The sequence below is a fragment of the Cimex lectularius genome, unplaced genomic scaffold (assembly GCF_000648675.2).
Source record: "Cimex lectularius strain Harlan isolate CLEC.00 unplaced genomic scaffold, Clec_2.1 scaffold146, whole genome shotgun sequence".
Taxonomy (NCBI): Eukaryota; Metazoa; Arthropoda; class Insecta; order Hemiptera; family Cimicidae; genus Cimex; species Cimex lectularius.
Window position 1 is genome coordinate 191,434 of NW_019392741.1, and position 25,179 is coordinate 216,612.

At 33.5% G+C, this 25,179-nt stretch overlaps 1 protein-coding gene across 2 annotated transcripts in view; it reads right to left on the reverse strand.

Annotated features, from left to right (window-relative positions):
- Window positions 1–25,179, reverse strand: part of LOC106669928 (lissencephaly-1 homolog) — a 45,020-nt gene that overhangs the window by 17,251 nt on the left and 2,590 nt on the right. For both annotated transcript variants that reach the window (XM_024227087.1, XM_014399810.1), the window contains exon 2: window positions 843–953. In XM_024227087.1, coding sequence (XP_024082855.1) covers window positions 843–880 — 38 coding nt within the window. In that variant the 5' untranslated portion in view covers window positions 881–953. The remainder of the gene's footprint in view (window positions 1–842; window positions 954–25,179) is intronic.

Here is a 25,179-nt window from a genome sequence, read left to right on the forward strand (position 1 = left end):
TAGATGTTTTCTCAGATGCCAGTGACCGGTAGTACTACCACTCCTCTGAGTTTGGCCCGCTCGAATTGCAGCAATGATTATGCCAGTCTTGGTGAGGATTGTTTCATCGTAAGTTTGCTGTGTCTAGCGCCGCTAAAGTTTATCCACTTCTCCTTTTGTTTCGTTTTGGATCCATTCTGCGATGGAGGATTCTATGTTTGTTTTTGTTATCCAAAGTATAGGTTCGGGGCCTATATATGGTATTGCAGAAATCCTCTGGCCAGATTGTCTGCTTTCTCATTACCCAGAATTCCCCTTTGCCCTGGCACCCAAGATACCAGGTTGTTTTGGAGATTTTGGATGCCTATCAAAATGGACGAAGCAATAAGATAAAGATTTAGACGTTCCATTCACACTGTTTCGACGAAGTGTAGAATAAAATTAACCTACTTGACACAAAAAGTAGATAAAATGTCCAGGAAAAAATCAAACTATACATTTAGGACTTATGAAAATTCGTTTCAAACCTTAAATTTTGAAGTTCAAACAACTATTATTTTTCACTGCATAGGAATAGATAAGGAATTATATTATTCGAAACAATAATGTAGATGGAACTTGGTAAAATGTGAAGAAGAAAAACTTGTTTGCTTCGGAAAGTGACTTCTTGTAGGTTACATCACCAAGAAGAATAAAGGAATAAATGTACTAACAGCCTAATCAAAAACATTAAATCGTAGTGGCCTAAATATGATTTAATGTTCTAGACTAGACCAACCTCGAACCTACTTTTAGTAAAGCTCAAGTAGCAAAACTCTTTCCTGTCAAAAAATAAGTCGTGCAGTTTGAAACAAAATACTTACAGCTCCTCCCTCTGACGTTGAGACAACACCATTTTCATGATCTTCGATTGTTTTTAGATGACAGTAGTTCCTGATGAATTGTTCGATTAGATTGTTACAGGCTCCATTACACTGAAACAAAAAAATAATTCGAATATTAGCGTACAAGGTTGAGACGAAAATCCAAATTGTATAAAATAATCTTACTATGATTTCTTTGATTATAAAGATTGCTAACTAGTTTGGCAATTAATCGATTGCAAATGCAACTTATAATTTTATTTTTTATTAGGTTTCGGGGGTCCGCTTGACCAAATTCTTTTCAATTAATTAAGGTTTTGGTTGAGATAAAAAAGTCAGTGTCACAAGCAGGATTCGAACCCTCGACCTAAATACGCCGCTGCTATCGTGACTTCGATCGACTCGGACTTCCCATCTCAACCCCACCTTTTGAATTTTCCCTCCTTATAACATAATATTTATTAGGTTATTTTTAATTTATATAATGGCAAGACCCAGTTTTATATGACTGTCTGATGAAGACAGATATTGGCTGTTTCATGCTTGAATGATTGTTTGAATTCACATAAAAACAGGAAATTTAATATGTACAATGGTACAAGTGCTAGCTAAATATTTAACAGAAGAAATTTTCATCTTCTAAATTTGTACAATAAAATCATTAATGACACTTTATTATAAATTATAAAAACAATATAGTTAGCGACCTGTGCTAAAAATTGAGATTTGTTTTTGTTTATAATATATTTATGATATAGATTAAAATTGAGGAAAAACTTATGACATTCCGTTTTTCGTTTAAAAAAAATTCCTTATGCAAACTTAAGGTTTATTTTTGGAATGTATATAATGTTAATAATTATATAGCACCAGTGGGTAAACAATTGATGATATAGCAGAGCTTTATGGTGATTTTTTTTTATTAGTTTTAGTCTGGAAATCTTGAATGTTTTAGAGATTCTTGAGAACAGACTTAATACACATGCATAAAAACATTCCGTTACACATCGTTAAAGGAAATGTAACTTTTATATTGCATTTTAAAACCCTGGAAATCGAGTTTCCAAAGTGAAAGCGGTGCAAAGGTTCTCCCAGGAGTTAGAATATGCAGCCTAATAACAAGAAGCCCTGGGTAAACGACAACCTCGAATTAATTCAATTAGACGAACAAACAATGAAAATGTGATTTCTATGATTTCTCTGGTTGAATAATATCAATTGGATTGTGATTCAACGCGTACAACTTTCGCACTTTGGGAATTGATTTAGCATAGGGTTTTTCTTATATACTTCTGATAACACATCTTCAATGTATAGCGCAACTGTTAGGGAACCCTCGATGAAGATCGAGTTTGTGTGACCTCCCTTAGAAATGAACGCCCAAACCATACCATAACACGACCACTTCCAGATTTTCCGGAGTGAATACGTTGAGATATATCATCAACCTTCAGAAGACCTCAAACAAAACAAGATCAGAAAACAAGATTTTAGTCCAATCTTGCTCAGACCAATTGACCAATGTACAAGGTGACATTGATCGGTCAAGGTGTTGACCTCTTCCGAAGATCCTCTGAAAAGAACTTCTTGTATCCAGCAGGTCGATAATCTATTTTCATCGTTAAACTCCAGTATCTTGGAAGACCCTTCGGACAGATGTTCTGGGGATGTTAAGCACTGGCCACATACGATTGACTTCTTCCATCTTCCATCTTTACTTCGATTCTAGCCGAAGCCTTAAACAATCACTCAAACAAATCGAAACTTAAAAATGGGACCACTTTAAAAAATCAAACCATCGGAACGTTAGAAAGAAGCTTGAAAGAAAAACCAACAAAGAAAATATTGACTATTCAAAGATTATTTACAAAATCCAATTGAAACACAAGTGGGAGATTTTATCTTTGGTTTTATTTACCTTTACCCCTTTAAAACGGACTAAATATTGTTGTAAGACAATCAACTGAGGATTAGCTAAGAGATAATTAAAAATATTAAGTGACCAATTTTTTGCCTCTCATTGCATATGAATTTTTACTGACTCATTTGATAAAGTAGTGTTTGCACTGGTTTGCTAAGGCAGTTGATTTGCTGGACCGGTGTCTCAAGTTTTTGTTGCCAGTCACGGTCTGGCGCATTGCCGAGCCACGGATGTCCAACAATCCTCACTGCTGTCCCTAGTGATTGCATCATAGTTTCCTATCATAGGATAGGTTTGTCAGATGGTAGAAAACTGACAAAATCAAAATCAATTTCATATATTTTTCTGGCTAATTTTTTTTAGAACAGTTTGTAATTTGACTTTCTTTTCAAAAACCTCGCAAAATAAAACAATGGTCAAAAATATTAAAGGGCCAAAGTGTTTTAATAAACAAAAAATACAAATCGTAAAAAGCAGGTGTGCCGAATGTTGACCCAGGCTGGAGATTATCATTCCATAACGACTCCCTCAACCGGCCAGCAAAGAAAGCGAAAGGAACCGGGCCACTTTCATTTCACCAACCTTTTACCAAACCCAATTAGAAAGACCTATCCGATGTAGGAAAGTATTTTACAGAGGGAAACGGGGAAAGGCAACAAAACAAAAGGGCGACAAATGCGTTGTTAGCGCTGTATTTAACAGTCCGAAAGGAAACGAGATGAGAAAAACCATGCGCTGTTTGAAAATAGGTTATCGAAACCCTAAACGGAGATGTTACGGGACCTTCCTCGGCGTAGATGGACCCGAGGCTTAATATTCCCGAAGCCGTGTGGGGCCGGGACGATGTTCAGCAAGGTCAACGACTCCGTCACCGTTAGGAAGAATGGTTGGCGTCAAGCAAAAGGATGAGCAGAAATGTTCGGGAGAAAAAAATGAATACGAAATTTCCCACGACCATGGTTTCATTTCGGCAAAAGGAATTGTTTGGAACATCACGCTCTGACGCTCCAAAAATACAAGGCCCGATCGACTTTCTATAGGCATCGTGTTCATTGGACTTCATGAATTTCTAGTTGAAAAAGTCGTGTCAGATAGACAAAACAGTACAGGACTTGAAAGATCATAGCTTTGACCAATAGCCCACTGGGAACTTGGATTTGTATTTTATGAAAACGTCGTGTCAACATAAAAATACACGTGAACAAAAGATGACTTAGCAAACCATAGTGTATCTTACCATTCACTGTGGTACTTCAATTTTTAGTTTATAGAAAAGTTGATCGGCCAAACTACACGCACGCAGAAAAAGACTTGAAAGATCCTTGCTTTAGCCTAACGCTTACTTACTAGGCTTCATAAATTTTTAGTTTATGACAAGTTGATCGGCCAAATTACACACAAACAGAAGAGGAATTTGCACATGAAAGATGCTTGATTTAGCATCTCGCTCCATTGAACATTGAATCCCACTGGGTTCTTGAATTTGAAGTCGTCTCGGCCAAACTAAACGTTAACAGATGAGGGCGTAAATATTCTAGCATTAGCCTATCGTTTACTAGGTTCATGAATTTTTAGTGTATGGAAAAATTCACAGTACTAACTATACGAAGGCAGAAGAGGACTGAAAGATTCTAGCTTAAGATTATCGTTTACTCGGCTTCATGAATTTGTTTTTTATGGAAAAATTAATCGGCCGAACTACACGTAAAGAAAAGAAGGCTTAAAAGATCCTAGCTTAAGACATGAATGTTAGTTTATGGAAAAATTGATCGGCCAATCTACAGGCAAACAAAAGAAGACTTAAAAAATCCTAGCGTAAGACATGAATTTTAGTTTATGGAAAAATTGATGGGCCAATCTACAGGCAAAAACAAAAGAAGACTTAAAAGATCCTAGCTTAAGAAATGAATTTTAGTTTATGGAAAAATTGATCGGCCAATGTACAGGCAAACAAAAGACTTAACAGATCCTAGCGTAAGACATGAATTTTAGTTTATGGAAAAATTGATCGGCCAATCTACAGGCAAACAAAAGAAGACTTAAAAGATCCTGGCTTAAGACTATCGCTTACTTGGCTTCATGAAATTTTACTTTATGAAACAGCAATACCCCATCGCTTACTCGGCTTCTTGCAATTTTGGTTTACGCAAACCAAAATTTCTTGTCGGCCAAAGTACATGCAAACATGAAATTAAAACATACAAGCTTTAGCCTATAGCTCCCAGGATTTTTGAACTTTTGTTGACGAAAAGGTTGAAAGAAGAAGGCGTAAAAAACCTAACTTTAGCCTATCAAGTGATTTATTCGTTTTCTTTCTAGGAAATACAATAATCAGGAAATCAGGAACAAAAATGTTGAAAAACATTAATATTAATAATTAAAAGTCATTAGAGGCCACTCTTAAATGGATACTCTGGCCTTAATCCCAATGATGACATTGACAAAATTTCAATATATAATAAGAAAATATAATAAAGATGATGCAAGTAAGATGTTTGTTATAATTCTTCAATCATTTTAAGATTAGAAAGTATTGGAACTCACCCAAAAAATGTAAGATTTCTCCAAAAACATTACGCTGTAAACTGGCATGATTTTTTATTACATATTCTGTTTCACTGTATGTTTTAATTTCCTTATTTCGCAAGAGAAAATTCCATTTTATAAAACACATTTTTTAAAAATTTTATTAGATTGAAAACAACACGAAAGTGCTTAAGGAAAATTCCTTAAATGACACAATTTTTGCCGCGTCACCGACGAAAATACGACGCCTTGCGTTATCATGAAGTCATAAATCTCCATTTCCTTTCTCTAATGCAAATCGATCCTTGATGGTTGCAATAAATTTCGGAACAATTTGACGGAGATGTTCAACAAATTAAAAGATTGCCCAGCAAAACATCAACTCCAGGATCGATGCTATAAAACCAAGACCTTTTACCATCATCACAATTTAATTTGTATTCTTTAAAATTATCTACACAATTTTTGTCGTTTCACCAACGTTGTCCTGATCCAACAGCTCTTATCTCTCTAATAAGAAAACTACCTGGTCCTTGGAAGGTTGACTAAGTAATTGAGGATAGATTTTTCATTTGGCCTTCCCTATGATCGAAATATATTCAGTTCAAAGAAACTTTTAGCATAGTAAGTTCACAAAGACAGAAAGTCGACTTTCTTTCAATTTATTTTGTCGTAATGTCGAGTTTCTGCAAATGGCTTATAATTGGTCGTCGGCCTTTCTCAAAGTACTCTGTCCTGCCTAAAACGAAGTAAAGTTGGCCAAAATATCTCTGGCACGCTCGCCTACTGATCTTCACAAGTGACTCACATTCTTACTTTTTGAAATTAAACAGATGAATTTTGTTCCGACTAGCCAGAAGAATGGGTCTAGACTGGGAAACAAAGACATGCTTGTAATTATCGCAGTATTATGAGTTTTAATGTGGGTTAAAATTCTTAAATTCAATTTAGTTGCCAAGTCGCTCCCTAATGAGTAAATCGTGCGAAGTATATTCGTTTGAAGTGTTTCCTGTTAAAACTCTAAAGTAACTGTGCGTTAATGGCCAATGAGATTCAAATAGGGAAGATGAACAGTTAAATTTCACCGTAACCAATATAATAACTATTATTTTTTCAGCAGCCCTCGCTTGAATTGATTTTATGTTGGTCGACATGCTAAAAAAATTCATCAGCACTATTCTAATTCTAGCTTAAGATTGCACCGTTTCAGTGTAATGAAGTATTAACGAAATGATAGGATAATATGCAAGATCAGGAAGTAAAATTTGCATACGTAATTAAATCGATTCGAAGGGTCGGGGAAATCACGCTGACTCCTGGTGTTCTCTTATCAACTGTGTCTTATCGAAAACAGGAAAAGAGTCAAATCTAAGTGAGATTGGAGCAGCGCTGGAGAATATCAACTTAATCATTCTCAGCAAACGTAACATTAAGTACATTTTCATCTATGAATATTTAATAATTAAACAAGCCAAGGGAATATGAAGACAACCTGGTTTAAAGAACTTTACTATTATGGTTTTTTATATAAGAAATAAATGTTCCAGCCCTAGCATTTATTTTTACCCGTGCTCAGATCCGTTTGACCTTAAAATAGGTACGTCTCCCTACTGATGAACACTTGGTATTCACCTTTAATTCATTGTTCCACATGGGATTGGGACGTGACCTGGAAGGAAACCAATAAACCTGGATAATTCGCCCTCAGGAGGCTTATGTATACATGTATTACAAGATAGCTCCTCGTGAAACTCAATTCAACGTTTAAAGAGAGGCGATCTTATCGCAATAATAATCACGGAACACCTTTCTATTTTATTGATGTCGGCCCTAAAGTTTAAAGTGGGCTAGAGAAACAAAATGTTACATTAACTAAAAGACTCATCATGATGTTATGGCTTTGAGTACTAACAGCTACATTCTTCATCCAAGTATATAAGAATATTTATACAAAAATATTTGTTATTATTTATGAAAGGCTACACATACGCAATTGAAAGCAGTACATTATTACGTTCTCACTGAGCTCAATTAATCAATCGATTTCTCACACATTCACTCCACTGTAGAATTCGATTACGTCATTCGATGAATCAATCAATCGATCGATGAATCAATCACTGCACTCAGTGAATCAATTGATCAGATATTGTACTCCACACTGCATTCAATGAACCAACACGATCCCCCTTAAATCAATCGACTGATCGATGAATCAATCACTTCATTCAGTAAATAAATTGATCACACCTTGCACTCCATTCTGCTATTACACTGCATTCAATCAACCAACATGATCCCCTTAAATCAGTCAATCGATCGATGAATCAATAACTTCACTCAATGAATAAATTGATCACAAATTGTACTCCACTCTGCTATTCCACTGAATTCAACCAATGAAACACGACCCCACCCCTCAATCAGCCAACCGATCGATGATCACTCACTTCACTCAATGAATAAATTGATCACAAATTGTTTTCCAATCTGCTATTCCACTACATTCAGCCAATGAAACACAACCCTCCTCAATCAGCCAACCGATCGATGAATCGATCACTTCACTCAGTGAATCAATTGATCACACATTGTATTCCATTTCAGTCAACAAAGCACCACCCCGCGCAGTCAATCACTTCACTCGTCTCGACTGAAAAATTCTCCTCGACACAATCATTCTAATCCATCTTTCATTGATTATGGTCAACCATTCATATTTCCTTAATTACACTCAGTCAATCACTTTAATGTACTATTTCGGTCAATCACTCACTCTGCTATTCCACTTCGCTCAATCAATAAAACACGACCCGCTCAATCAGTCAATGATCTACCAATCACTTTCTCATCTCCTCTGTACAATTCTGGTGTACGTAATAAATCGAATTATCTACTGATTATTCGTTCACAACTTTCAATTATCGTATTTCGTGATATTCCACTCAGTCAATCAACTACATAATCTATCGATCGATCACTCACTCACCCTACTGTACTATTTCGATCCAGTTCACTCAGTCAAACATTCTATCCACTGAATCATTCGATCCATCGATCAATCACTCTATTATACTGTACCAATCCATTCCGTCAATCAATCGATCGAGAATCTTACACTCGCTTCAATGATTCATTGAATCATATTCATTCAGACAATCTATCAAATCAATTTATCAATCATTTCATAACTCATACCAATCCACTTTTCTATTTGATAACTGACAGAATGGACACCGTCCATCAATCATTACATCACCGACTCCATATTTTAGTTTTGTTTGAACAGTTGTTTGCTTATGTAAGAAAGTACTAACCACGATTTATTTATTTATTTTTTTTTTTTTGTGGTAAAGCCAGCAGTTCATCCACTAACAATTCTTTTCGCTAATTGGTTGTTTATTATTCTATATTTTCTTAAGAGTAGTTTTTACGAAGGACAAGGACTGAAATAAATAATAACCAGATGAAGATGAACATTTAATTGATAGATTCTTTTTAATGCGATATGCACGTTCGGAAGAACAGTAAGTTTGAAGCTGGCAATTTTAGAAGAGTAACGGTAAAAAAATCGGCCCAGGATCGACCGTGAGAGCCCTTTCTATCTGATAATAAAACGGCTAAAGAGCAAATGAAAATTCATTTTAAATATGTACAACCATATTTAAAAAAAACTATAAAAGGAAATAAGACATAAACAAATAGTCATCAAAAGTGCAAATCAAATATGGCCATATAGCGATATTTATCACCGTGTTTCAACTTTGGAGAAAGTGAGACTTTCTACTCAGGCAAAGTGTTGAAGTTTGTGAATAACAAAACCCGGCAATGAAAGTTCCGTATTAGCTCGAAGATCGCAAAGTAAGATAATTTCGTATTATTTTCCCATCCGTTTCTTCGTGCGTCGGGTTACTTGAGTCGTGTAATCTCCAGTACGTGGCACGAGCCGCATAGGAAGACCGCAAGAGTCGAAGAAACTCGAACCACACACAATTATCGAGCGTTTTAATCTAATTACGGATTATAAATCATAATTATTCCGTAAAAAGCCTAAGATAAACCTGTTATCCTTGCCGCATGACAAGCTTCAGGGACGCTCAATATCCCCATTGTCCTCGTTCTTTTCGCTCTTCACAGATCATATCATCTTTAACGTCAAATCAGAAAAACATACTGACGAAATAACCGGAAAATAAAATCAATGCATGAAATTTTGTCATCCACATTTTTGTTTCGTCGGTCTAAGTTTAACGTCCACATTGAATTCTTGGCATACAGTCTCTTAAGATGGAAAGGTCAAAAGGTCGGCTAACATATAACCAAAGAGCTTAGACAATGAATAACACACATTCTTGGTACATCGATGGATTCAATAACCAAAATGGAAGACGCCCGTGAACAGTGCGATAACCCTTAAACACTCAATTGGATCCAAATTCCAAAAAGAACCAACTCTGGACTAGCCCTAAAACACCCATAATTGGCATATCGATGGATCTAAAACAAAAAAAGAAATTATTCCATGCCCTGGTTGCTAGATGAGACTAGATATTCAGACCTAAAACCAGCGCTCGTAATTTTACATTTTAATTAGAACGCAAGAATAAATTTCATAGACAAAAACGACCTAAACATCTTTGAGTTTTGCCCTAGGGCATGAAGGAATCTAATGGTAAAACTAAAAACCCGCAAAATAAAAGACAACTGCAAAACCAGTTGACGAGAAGACAAAGTCAGAATTGCGATATTCTAAGCAAAGGTCCTTCACCCAAACTGGTTTATTTACTTTCACTTAGTGAGGTCAATCATGGAATACTGACAGGTTTGCTAACTGGGCACTAAAATCTGAAGAAACCCATGCACAAATTAGGAATCCATCTGTCTGCAAACTTCTAGATAGCTGATGGGGGCATTCAAGAATCAGATGGTAAAACTAAATAAAGGAAAAAGAGTTGCACTACCGATTGATAATGAAAAAAGTCAGAAGTTCGTTTTCAGGGGCGTCGGTGTCCGCAACGGTTTAGGCGTTGACATGGCGCTCATCACTGTAAGGTAAAGGTCCCGGGTTCGAATCCAGCGGCCCTGCATTCGAACCCGACATTCTTACAAATGGCCTTTTTTTCAAAAACACCGGCATCCCGAGGGTTGATTTAACCTCTGCTGTTGCCAACCTCGTTAAAAAAAAAAAAAAAAAAAAAAAAAAAGAGTCAGAAGTTCGACATACTAAATAAAGGCCCTTCTTCTAAACAGTTTTATTTTCACTCAGTAAGAACTATCTTCGAATATTGACAAGGGGCACTAAAATCAGGAGAACTATCTCACTGAATACATTTAGACTTTGGTGCTGAAGCACAAAAGAATCTGATGGTGCTAAAGAAATTTAACATCACAAACAGTTGACTAGAATGAAATAGTCCTAAGTTCAACATTCTAGGCAAAGGTCCTTCACCCAAACTGGCTCACTTTCACTTAGTACAATCTTTGAATAGTGACAGGTTTGCTAATCGGTCAAATTATGGATTTACTTGGCCGGACTTCCTTCAACAAGAAGCCACAACTGAAAGCAAGATTTGTTGTTCAAATAAAACCCAATCGGAACTACTTAGTACTATCAGTCAGTACAGTCTTAGATCTCACTGTAAGATATTTACAAGAAGCAGCACTCGGAACGATAAGAAACGGCTAATCTGCCAAGCCTTAAATAACCTAACATAACTTTTAACTGGATAATACTGATTGGACAATAGTGTTCACAACTACAATAGCCATTAAATTTAAAGTAGAAGAATTAGAGCTTTGATCTATCAAGTAAAATATTTCGATACAGCAGAGAAGTATTTTTTTTTTAATTCATTATCTCTAAAACAAATCAGAACATAAAACATTACTCAAACAGTACATTAACTTCGCAAATATTAGTTAAGTACACAAAACCTTGACTATGAACATGATTTATTTCTTTTCTATTTAAAGAAATCAGGAAATAGAATAATCGACCAATAAGTGATCCTGCTAAGTTTAATGATGCTGGAAAAAACGTAAAATAATAAATCAAATGAGCATATAACATTAAAATCAAGGCTGCTCGTACGACTGACATTTGGAATTCATTACCTCACAGATTTAAAAACATGCTTGGTATTTTATGTTTCAGCAATTCTGCTTTATGCTAATGAGACATGAGAGTGGGTGTTTATATGCTGACCGGCTACGCCTTAAGGCACCTTGAGCCAGAGATGGCAATTCGCTTAATCACCTCTTACAAAGAACAGGTGGTCGTCAAATCCCAGTACAAATTTACACAAATGACCACCTTTATGAGTAAAACTTCCAAAAAAACCGACCCTGTAGATAAAGATGGTTGGAAATTGTAATGGCATAATACTAATTATGAAAACACGAGTGAAATTGAAGTAGCAGGGTATGAATCCTTAAACACCTCGATTAGGCTTTCTTGTGAAACTGTTTTGTTGAAATGTTTTTTTTCTCTATCTCTCTCTTTCTTATGTAAATATATCTAAGTTCAACCAGGCTTAACTAAAACACTTTACAGTGAAACTGGACGTTTTCACTTCAAAATCATCCACTTATGATAAGGCCCTATCTGTGAACAACAGTGTGCGGAGGCATTTATATTTAAAATGTAGACTTGTTTAAAACCTTCAACAAACGGAGAAAAATCCGAGTGAACAAGCAATCCAACAAATCAAGCCTAAATTGTGACATTTCCTCTTGGGGTCTTCGAGGTGATGAACCTATCGTTAAGTCAAGTCAAGGGTCATCCTACTCGCTGTTTTGGTCTATCGGGCTGTTATCTTCAGCGCTAAGTCTGTGCGATTTCCTTTCAGTTTAGTCCTTTTGTATTTTGAAAGTCTTCTGACAGTCTATAAAACCGCAATGATAGGCCCAACATGACCGAACTACAGATCAAGCTAAATTCTGTTAACTCTAGGGCCCTGCGGGTGATAAACGTGTAGTTTGGTCGAAGAATCTGTGTATTTTCTTGTTCGTGAAAAGGTTGAAAAGGTCTGACAGACGAAAACAGTAAGGTTAGGCAGGTTAAAATATCCGGAAACGATCAAACTAAAAGTCAATCCTAAATTGGGAGATTTCCTCTTGGAGTCTGCGAGGTAATGCCTATCGCTAGGTCCAGGATCATCATCTGTCTTGGTCTGTCAAGCTAGTTACATTAAATGCTTAGTCGGTGTAATTTCCTTTTAGTCTAGTCCTTAAAAAAGTTCGTGAAAGGCGTCTTCTGGCAGATCAAATTGTCGGAAACGACCAACATACAAATCAAACCTCGCTAATTAGTTCTATTCTAACAATTACATCAAGCATTTCTTAACACAAATACACAAAGTGTCAAAATTAAAAAAAAAACACAATTTTAACACTTAAACCAGCAATTTATCGCACATTTTGCACTTCTTTTTTGTCCCTGAATCCGTGCACCTATAGCATCAACGCGGATTTAACGAAGAAGTAAAAAAAGTTATGCAAGTGTAAGACATGTGAATGTTCGCTGGTAAGAATGCAGTGCCCCCACATCCTCAGAACGGGTGGATAGTAAATCTAATACCGTTGCGACCTTACACTTGTCTGTGGCTTGCTGACCTTTTCAGATTGTATCAACCAAAGAGAATACTTTTTTTTTCTTCTTGTTCTACGATAACACGAATTCCACATAATAAAGGGGATTCGCCAACCAATGACCATTAGAAAGTAATGTCGGTTAATGATAGATGGTCTATGAATGATGATCTATCGCCTGTCTTATCGATAACTTTCTATCACATTTCAGGTTATTACCACATTATAGCACTTAACGTATTTTGACCGATAAATTCACGCATTGCGATTTTCACTTTTTCGGAATTAAACGAGACAAAGTACTATTCGCGTTTCTCCAGGCCCATGAGTTACAACTTTGCCGTGTCGCCAAAGAAATTATGAAAATCCTTGTGATATCACCTTACTTTTTAAGTTTTTTACCCCACACATTTAGTTGAGTCTGGAAGCGATTCTTCGTAAAATATCACAACTTGGCGATATAAAAGTAAATAATAAAGAGAAATGCCCATTCTAACATTTATTTATGTTGCTTAACGAGTAGAAATGAGCCATGACCAACATTCGGTATATAAAAAACGTCTCCGCTATTTTCTAATCAATATGCTACGATTATTTTTAAACTATTAACATTTCTTTTCTCAAATGTGTACCCTATGGGTAGAACGATTAATAATTAACTTAAGTAACTCTCCAACACAAGGGTGTTTCATGTCTCTATCCCAAGAGAAAAAAATGATCGGGCCTTATCTTTACATGCGAGGGATTTTATACAAAAATATCTCTACGTTTCATCGAAGCGTCACCACGTAAGAAAAACACAATCGAGGAGGACACCCAGGAGGTAAATGAACTTTTCCTCACACCACATTCTTTTTAACGAGACTAAAAGTAATTAACTGGCCCCACTGTGATGAAGCATAAAATATTTCTTTAAAAAAATTGTTGTAACTAGATTTTTTACTTTCTGTGTATTTAGAAAGGAAGGTAGACTTAGTTGGTGGTTCATTTTTAATCTAAACAATGACTTCATATTAGCAAAGTTGAGAAGAAGAAAGAATGAGATTTAACGATTAATTAAGGTTTTTAGTTGAGATAAAAAAGTCAATGGCACGAGCGGGATTCGAACCCACGACCTCGATCCACTCGGACACCAACTTCCTATCTCAACACCATCTTTTGAGTTTTCCCTCCTTTTTTGCCATTTTTCAAATGTCTTGTAATCGGATTGGATTCTCGACGACAAATGAAATGGCCACGGAGAGCTTTAGTGAAGTAATTAGTGAATTTAATGAGATTTAAGTTGTATTCCAAGTCATAATATTATGAAATGACAGCATTTGGTTTTACTAAGAGAATTTGATAAAATTATTAAAACTATGCAAGAATTTCAACTAGAAAGTCGTTTTAAAGACAAAGAGGAAATATAGTTCCGTCCGTACGTTGAGTTGGTTACGAATCTTTTGGTGTTTGTTCAATTAATAATGGTATGTTTGTCCATCCTACAAATATGAGATGAACATCCGAGAAAACAGGCGAATAGATGGATATCGACCGGTATGAGTAATAGTCTCGCCATAGCACCACATCAACCGCAGTGACAGAACTGGGGGGAAATTCAGTAAAAACGCGCTGATGATGGTGAAAATGGCGTCATGCCAAAACGCGTTCGGGTAAGAATAGATGATCAAAGATTTTTAAAAATGATGACAAACAAAGTGGACGCCTGAAACAGCCCGACAGAAGCCGGTTTTATTTATGGCAATATAATTTCCAAATAAAATAATAATTCAGCCCCTAAAAACGGATAGTTTAGACAAGTTGCTGCTCAAAAAAGAAAGCTCTTAATAATCTTACTTGCAAGTTTAACTTTGGAAGTTTACAATTTAGTGAGATAAAACGAAATCGTAATATATTTAGATCAGAATTTAGGGAGACAATGCGAAGTTGTAATATATTACAACTCAATTTAGTGAGGCAAAACGAAACTGTAATTACATCCAATTTAGTTAGTGAAAAACCAACTGAAATGCATTAAAACACAGTTAGACAAAACGATGTACATTGTATTATATTAGAACATAATTTAGTGAGACAAAACGAAATTGTAATATATCAGAACACAATACAGTGAGACAAAACAAAATTGTATATGACAGTTTACAATCTAGTTATCCAAAACCAAATTGTAAGCTATTAGATCACAATTTAGTTAGCCAAAATGAAATTATATGTGAAAGTTCAATACAGCCTCAACCAAATTGTAAGCTTTTAAATTACAATTAATCTAGCCACTACGAAATTGTATGTGATAGTTCAAAATTTAGTTAATCAAAACTAAATTGCGCCAAAAAATTTGCGTTACTTTATAACAATTTAGTGAGCGAAAATCAAGCTGTATGCCATTATATCACAAGTTATTGAGCCAAATCACAATTAAGGACGCTAAAAACAATTTAAGCTGGGGGGGGGGTAAATTCGACCACAGCGAAATTGTAAGATAATGGATTAAAATTTAGTGAATCACAAACAAATTATACATTTATCAGCACTAAATGTGTTGAAACAAAATTAAAACTGATCTTAAACTAAAAAAATAAATTTAATTACAATTAAAGCGACTTGTAATAGAATGATCATATTTTAGTGACCCAAAAACCAAATTGAGAGTTTATGAATTATGAGTAAAGATTTAGTGAGGCTAAATGGTACGTTAATGAGTGATCCTTCTCCGGATTAAAGCAATTTACAATGGATCATAATTTGGTGAGTCCAAAAAAATTATATAATAACATATCAAAATGTGGAAGGCCAAAGTGTAATTTAATGTGAATTCATCTCAATTTAATGAGCCAAAGTTAAAGTGGATGCCAATAAATCACAATTCAGCGAGCCAAAGTAAAATTGCGTGTTAATAGATCGCAATTTATTAAACCAAAATTAAATTTTATTTTAGGAAACCACAATTTAGTGAGCCTAAGTGAAATGCTAAAATAACGGGCCAACACCTCTTGAACTATACTGAAATCATTATGAATTAGAGGATAAAATAAAATAGTAAAATAATTTCAGCGATATAATAATAATTTGTATGTCACTGAATTTAGTGATACAAAACTAATAATACTGCGATTCATAACTTCATGGGCCAAAGAAAAATGGTAAAAATAGAAGCATGATTAGAAAAAATGTGTTATAAGCATAACACCATATCGTAAGGTTAATCATGCCATCATTATGGAACAAATATAAATTGTAAGATAATTTTTGTAATCTCAACCAAAAACGAAAAAATCGAAAAAGAGAGAGAGGGGGAGAAAGAGAGAGAGGAAGGGAGGTGGAGAGGAACGGAGGGAGGGGGAGGGAAGGGGATCGATGGAGGGGGATGGAGGGTGAGGGAGTGAAAGAGAGAGGGAGTGGGAGGGAGGGAGAGGGAGAGCGAGGGGGGAGAGAGAGGGGAGAGAGAGAGAGAGAGAGAGAGAGAGAGGAGAGAGGAGAGAGAAGATAGAAGAGAGAGAGAGGANAGAGAGAGGAGAGAGAGAGGAGAGAGAGAGGAGAGAGAGAGGAGAGAGAGAGGAGAGAGAAGAGAGGAAGAGAGAGGAGAGAGAAGAGAGAGAGAAGAGAGGAGAAGAGAGGAAGAGAGAGGAGAGAGAGAGAGGAGAGAGAGAGGAGAGAGACAAAGAGAGAGAATGGCAAGTCATTAAAATCGTAAACTGTAAAAAAAGCAAAGCGAAAAATGTAAATAATTAACGGTCATCACAAGCCCAAATGCGTCATAAAATGCCCAAGAATAAAAATAGCACAGCAAAGAAGACAAATTTAGAGGAGAGTTGAATTTAGAGACAAGCAGCAGTCTGCCAGAACTTTTTTCGTTTTTCTAATCACAGAGATTATGAAGTTACAAGCTCCTTCAGACAGATATTTTACAGCAATTTTAAAAAATTGTAGTTGATTGGATGTTCAGTCAGTTTAAAACAGGGAATAAAACCGTGAAGCTTAATCATGCTTTTAAATGCAACGTAGTTTTTTTTTCTATTTTGTTACCTCAGCTTCGTATTTCAGCAACACTATTTTCTGCCTCCTAGCCATGGCTTTTGGGATAGATCGTTCATCCACGACAAAACTGTAGCCAAATGGGGGTCATCAAGGTTAACAAACGGTAATTAAAATATCTGATAATCGACATTTAAAAAAAAAAATAATAACCACAAGAGTCCTTCCAGACCAGCCTAAGTTTCGCTATTAAAGAATTTTGTAATTAAATAATGAAATTTGTACTGTTAACTCTAGGACAAAGATAAATAAGCAATTATTTTCTGTTAATATATGTTAAGTTGTAGTTAAAGACCTGCATTTTAAAAACTACTTTCCTTTCTTCCTATTATTCATCTCTTGTCCCCATTCCCTGGAGAATTTACTAGATTCTCTACAGGATTGAAGTGTTACCTATATTAAAAAGTTGTTTGGTAATAAAATAAACAGATTTCTACTATTCCACCACGATAAACTCTTGTCATCCTTCACTTGTTCCACATTCCAATTAATAATTCATTAAGAGTAAATTATTGCCCTCATAAGTGAGTGTTAAACCGTTAAAGCAATACGTAATGTTATAGTAATTATAATCTGCAATTATGTGGGTTGTTGGCATTCAATTGGGAAATCTTTTTCGTAATTTGTAAAATCAATATTAAAATTGCTTGTTGGACCGTTAACATAAACTAGCGGTCAGAATAAACTTCGTGACGTACAAATTGTTCATTTTATACTGCCTTGTACGGTCGATTTACAACGATAATTCATTAGGAAAAATATTGTTAAAAAATCAGTATAACATGCTAAAATAAATATATTGTTATTCTACCATACTACAGAAAACGATAAGTAATAGGATCATTATTTTCTTGGCCATAGAATTTCATGGACTGAGCCACTACTGCAATATAATGGATCATCTTTGGGTTGTAAGGTTAACGCACAATAATTAAAATTATTTCTGTAAGTAGATAATGAACATATTGGTAGAACAAAGCAAACGTCATTTAATGTTTCTGACACTATATACAAATTAACATTGTAAGGCGATGGGTCACAATTTTAAAGAAAAAAATTGAAAGATGGCATCATAATTTTGTGATGAAGAGAAAAATTGTTAGTAAATAAGAGAAAATTAAATCACGACAGGTTTGCAATTGGAGATTTTAAAAAATATTACGTGTGAATGAAAAGAAAGATTCTGAGATAAAGGATCAAAATTGTGCAAGAAAAAGTAAATATTTGAGCTAATTTTACATTCACCAACTACAGCAATGTTATAAAATGGGACATCATTTTGTAATAAAAAGAGATAATAATTTTGTGAGTAATTGGCGAGATTTTTAGATAATGGATCACAATTTTTTATAACACAATATTGTAAGATAATGGAAAGACAATAGAATACGATTTTGTGAGAAAAAGCAAAATTCTAAGGTAAACTTCTATTCTCGAGCAATTGCAATATTGCAAGACAATTGGTCATCATTTTGAGAGTTTAAAAAAAAATTATGGGAGTAAATGGAAAGATTCTAAAATAATGGGTAACAATTTTGTGAAAAAAGCAAAATTTTAAGGAATAGAAATAGTTCTTCTATTCTCAAACCATACGAATACTGTATGATAATGGGACATTTGGTGATAAAAAGAGATCTTAATTTTGTGAATAAATGGAAACATTCTAAGATAACATCTCAATTTTACAATAAAAAGCTAAATTCTAAGGTAAATTACTTCTATTCTCCAGCCACTGGAATGTTGCAAGAAAACTGGTCATCAATGAATAAAAGCAACTGCAAGGGAAGTATTATTTTCGAATCACAGCAATATTGTAACATGCTGGGTCAACATTTTGTGATAAAAAGAGATCTTAGTTTTGTGAATAAATGGAAAGATTCTGAGTTAACAGATCTGAATTTAAAATAAAAGCTATATTCTAAGATAATTACTTCTATTCTCGAGCCACTGGAATATTGCAAGAAAACTCGTCATCAGTGAGTAAAAGCAACTGCAAGGGAAGTTCTTCTATTTTCGAATCACAGCAACATTGTAAGGTGCTGGGTCATCATTTTGTGATAAAAGAGGTCTTAATTTTGTGAATAAATGGAAGATTCTAAGATAACATATCTCAATTTTATAATAAAAAGATAAATTCTAAGGTACAATTACTTCTATTCCCGAGCCACTGGAACATTGCAAGAAAACTCATCATCAGAGAGTAAAAGCAACTGCAAGAGAAGTATTATTTTCGAATCACAGCAATATTGTAACATGCTAGGTCAACATTTTGTGATAAAAAGAGATCTTAGTTTTGTGTATAAATAGAAAGATTCTAAGTTAACAGAACTGAATTTAAAATAAAAGCTATATTCTAAGGTAAATTACTTCTATTCTCGAGCCACTGGAATATTGCAAGAAAATTAGAAGAAAATTTTGTGAATAAATGGAAAGATTTTTGGATAATGCATCACAATTTGAATAACACAACATTGAAAGAAAATGTGTCATCATTTCGTAATAAAATGACATCTTAATTTTGTGAATAAATGGAAAGATTTTTGGATAATAGATCGCAATTTTGTGTTACAAAAAAAAATGATAAAACAACTGATCACAATTCTGTTAATAAATGAAAACTTGCAAGATAAAAAAAAGGATTATTGCCAGATAATTATCATAATGTAACGAACTACAGCAACATTATAAAAAAAAAAGGATGGTTTATTCAACATTGTACGGTAATAATTAAAGATATAAGATAATTTGCTATGTGTTTTTGAGATAAAAGCAAAATAAATGCGCTATATTGTCAGATATTTTTAGTATCAAAGAACAATATTAAGATAATTGATCAAAATTTTATGAGAAAAAGAAACATCTTAACATAAATTATGGTACATTTCTGTTGACCAAGTCTTTTATTGTCAGATAATTAATAAAATATAAAGATAAATGGTTGTAGATTTGTGAGATAAAAGGAAAATAGAAAGAAGAATGATCTTTGACGAACAACGCTATGTTGTAAGATAATTATTATTATTATTTCTAATGTATTCTAAAGCCAAGGACCGAGCAAATTTGAATAATTATAAACAAATAATGAAAATGTGATATTTTTGACTTCTTTTTGATGATGAAGGGCGAATAAATAAAACTCTTTGAAAAACTATTACGAACGTTTTCCTCGGTTCATTTCAGGTATTTTATCGTCAATTGAAATAATCGTTGGCATCCTCATTGGCTGAGATATGAAAAGTTAAAGCGTTTGGGTCCAACACTAAAGTTGCATATATGTATTTCACGGCGATCAAAAAATGTTCATGTCTAAATTGACTACTTTCGTAAATAACTTCGTTTTATTTGCCAAGTTGAGAAAATCAGCGATAACAAACGGACCCGAGGACAAATGTACGATTAATACAGTCCAACAAAAGTCGTTCGGTAAACAATTTTTTATCACGAGGTATCGGCAAAAAAGCGATATGTAGTTCAGAGGTATGAGTCGCATTCTAACTATGTCAAGGCAAATGAGTCAAAGAAAGAAAACTGGTAGAACAAAAGCGACAAACTTTACCGTTTTGGCACATCAATCGCAAGGGCAAATGCAGAAGCGTGAGGTTGAATAAAAGAAGGCCCGCAAGACCAGGTCAAACAAGTTTCGTTTCGGGTTTATAAATTCTGCGGGTATTTTGTGCATTACTCAATTAAAAAAAGAAACTTTTTGTGTTTTTCCAAGGGGTTAAACCTGTCATAATGTCAAAATTGTTCAAACTTAGCCGGTTCTTACGAAGTTCAGCTTTCAAATTTCTAAATTTACAACGTGGACACAAGGAATGACAAAAAATCAGTTTACCTACAAATTATTTAAATGTATATAAACTGATCTTTAAAAACCAAAAGGTGTACAAAAGGAACTCTCCTCGCAAAAAAAGACTAATTCTGCAATCCTACAAATTTTGCTTATTAAGCAAAAATCGTTCAACTTAAGCGTTTTTAGTTCCTTTTATTAATCTTATTTTAGAAAGGAAAACCGTCTAGTTCTTCCATAAACTAGTGCATCAAATTCTCTTGATCTAACCAAATTTGATACGTATAAACGAGATAAACCTTATCTTTCAAAAAAAAAAAACATGCACATCAAACGAAAATTCAGGAACATACAACAAACAAAAGAAACCATTATCAAGTCAGATCCATTTTATCTCTTCTCAACGTGACCTCTTGGTAAAAAAAAAAAAATAGTTAACCATGATTGGAGAAGTTGTCAGGGTGGCGGCCTGAAAAAACTCAGCTTCTTTTTACTTTTTTTATACGGCGATGTTTCGGACTTATTTTAGTCCTTCATCAGGCAAACATTTAGTATATGGAGACTGAGAAAATGAAAAGACCCTTGCGCAAGTTACCAATCAAAATTCATAAATCAAAGTATAAAAAAACTATTTAGTCCTGTTTAATAAGTCGAATTCAAACAATAGCATGGGCCCACTTTTTAACTTTTTATACTTCGATTTCCATACAATTTATGATTTATCGATTTATGCGATGAATGCAATAAAATAACTTCAAATAAGTGCAAACAACTCTGACGATAAAAATAGGCAATTTAGTTTAAAATTGTACTTCATTATCTAAAACTAAAACTAAAAAACTTTAAAAAAAGTGCACTTTCAAGCCTAAATAACACACAATTTCTACTATAATTTCATTTAAATAAGAGTCATAAGAATTTTCTATCTAACAGAAGAAACAGTGACTAAGCAATCATGAAAACTTATCGTAAGAAAAATGAATGTTCAAACAATATCTGAGCAATCTTCCAGTTTTTAGCACTATGCAAAAATCCGGCTTTAATTTTTTTTTAATGGAATTAAGGTTAAAAAAAACCTTAGTGAAATTGATGACACAAATTAGCCCATAACACTAATTTTCTTTGCCAATATAAAATGTTCTATTGATATTTTTTACCCCCTTTTTCTCTAGAGAATTGCAGAATATACTTTCAACTTTGTATCTTTTGAATGTGACTTTTCCAAATGACAAATATAACTGGTTGAGATGTTTTTATCTCAAATCAAACCCTACCTCCTCAGTGTAAATTTTGAACGTGGCCTATTGATCTTGTTAGTTCATGGTTGAATTTTTATTGAATTATAATGATCTTTGTGACTAACACGAACAAATAATGAACATTTTTAATAACCAACAAGATAAATATTTGTCAATTATTTTTTAGTGTTTTAAATTTCTCTAGTATCATTTGTTCCATATTTTTATAGTTAACCCAATCTGATTTTTTTGGTATGCACACAATAGGAAAATAAAACCCATAAAATAACCAATAAATTGATGAAAGTATTCAACGAAAACCTTTGAATAATTAACAGTCTGCCTGATTTTATTATGTTCCATTATATACAATTTGAATACGAAAATAGGGCAATTTTAGCCATAAAAAAATGAATTTCTTAATATTGTTTTCTCTTTTTCCAAGGGTTCATTGAAGGGAAGAAAATATATTTTCCATTTTATATCTACTGGTTAAATGCAAACGTCAAATACAACTAGTTGGCATGTTTTTGTTCGATAATCCACCTCAGTTTTGTACTTTATGTTTAATCACTTTTACTTTCAATGTTATTTATAAAGAAAAACGTCAAGTTGACTATGATTGAATGAAAATCGTGAGAAGAAGAAAGATCAACAATGGAATTGGTTAAATAACTTTAGCAGGTGCAATTATTATTTATTTATTTTTTAAACGAGAGCTCGCAACAGCAGAGGTCATATAAACCCTCAGGGTGCCGGTGTTTTGAGAAAAAGCCCATTGAATGCAGGGCCGCTGGATTCGAACCCGGGACCTTTACCTTACAGTGATGAACGCCGTGTCAACGCCTAAACCGTTGCGGCCACCGAATTTTGAACGCGCAAAAGTTGAACATTCGTTCCATTGAACGATATAAAAGAAAACAAAAAGGTTTTAGGGCTAAAGTGTGAAAATCGTGTCAATATTGTTCGAAAATGCGAAATTCAGAATCGTCTATTTCATAAACATTACTATAATAAAATAAAACAAAAAGAACTAAATAAGGCAATTAAATCTTAACGCTTTAATTTTTCATGGTGAGGGCTAAATTCAAGCAGACCTAAAACGACCATGTTCAAAAGTTAAATATCTTTTACATCTTTTGAACGTGCAAAAGTTTTAAATATTGTCGTGCAAAAAGTTGAACACATTTTATATCTTTGTAATGTGCGAAAGTTAAACGTGTTTTGAAGAGCAAAAGTTGTACAAAATGGTTGCACTTTATGTTCAGTTTTATGTTATCACCTGTAATAAATAGTTGAAAAAATAGTTCTATAACCATCTGCACACAATGCAATTCAACTGCACAAATTTACGTTTGTTAAACTTTTAAGTTGTTTTTCTTCAATGTTTTAATCTACAGTCATGTTAATATTGTTTGAAAATGTAAAATTTATTCTTTATTTGGACAAAACATCAGCATAAATGAATCACACTAAAATAACTAAATAAGAACACTAAATCATGTTTGGTTTTTTTATGGTTGAGGCGCCTAAATTTGAATAAACCTAAAACAACCAGACGAATTTTACGTTTTTTGCACATTCAAGAGACATAAACCTGAACATCTTTCACACCTCTTGAACGAGCAAAGAGTGATCATGTCAATACTGTTTAAAAATGTTAAAGTTAATCTATATTAGTCTATAAACTGTAAACAAAAACCCACTGTAAATAAAAATACAAAAAAACTAAATGAGATGTTTAAAGCACGCATTTTTTAATTTTTCTGCTGGAGGCGCCTAAATTCGAAAGGCATAAAACAGCCAACAGAATCTTATTTTTGACATTCAAAATATGTAAAATTGAACATCTTTTGAACTTGAAAAAAAGACAAAAAGTTGACAATCTTTTATATCTAGAACGTTTCAAAGTTGAAGTGCAAAAGTTGAACATTCATGATGTTAAAATTAGTCTTCGTTCCCGCTGGTATTTATATCACAAAAAGAACTAAATAAGAAAACTAAAGCACATATATTTAATTTATTTTCTTGTGGGGTCCTAAATTCGAAAAGACCTAAAACAACCAGTGAAATCGCAATTTTTTTGCGCATTCAAAAGGTATCAAGTTGGACATCTTTTGANGTTATATTTAGTCTTTATTAATTTGGAATACCACTGGTATTAAGTACTACAAAAAGAATTAAATAAGAAAACTAAAGCATATATATTTATTTTCTGGTGGGGTCCTAAATTCGAACAAACCTAAAACTACCAGTGGAATCTGAAGTTTTTTGCACGTTCAAAAGGTATCAAGTTGAACATCTTTTGAACATGCAAAAGTTAAACATCCATTACATCTCTTGAACGTTTCGAAGTTGAACATTGGTTTAAAATAAATTAAAATAAAAGGAAACAAAACGATAAGTAAAGAATTAACTGTTAATGAATTAAATGTTAATCAATGAAGAAAAACTGTTGATTAGAATATTTTACAAAATGGTAGCATTTTACTTTCAGTTTAATGCTCTCACTTGGAATAATTGTTTAACCTTGACTTTTCAACGGTTTTTCTTCTATATTTTCTACTTTTACAAATCAACAGTAACTTTTTATATTACGTTAATAGAAAAGAAATAGGAAACGGCGTTGAAAACCATAGTTTGAAAATATTAAATTTAATCTTTATTATTGAATAAACACCACTGTAATTAAATAATACAAAAGTAATTAAACAAGATAACTAAAGTATACAGGTTGGAATTTTTTTCTGGTGGGGGCGCCTAAATTCGAACAGTTCAAAACAACTAGAGGAATCATACTTTTTTAACATGCAAAGTTGAACATCTTTTACATTTTTTGAACATACAAATGTTTAACATTAGTTAAATGAATTTAAATAAAAGTAAACAAAATGACAATTAAAGAACGCTTTGAGAAGAAACTGTTGATTAATTAAGATTACTTCAAATTCCACGGGTTTTTGTGGAATATTTTACAAAATTGTAGCATTTTAGTTTTAGTTTTATGTTCTCATTTGGGTAAATGCTTAACATTGACTTTACAACAGTTTTTTTTTATATTTTCTAGTTTTCCAAATCTACAGTCACTTTTATGTTATGGATTAAGAAGAAATAGGAAAACGACTTTTGAATGAAAACTATGTCTATACTGTTTGAAAATGTTAAATTTAGTCTTTATTAGTTTATACACACTACTGTAATTAAATAAGACAAAAATAATTAAATAGGATAACTAAAGTA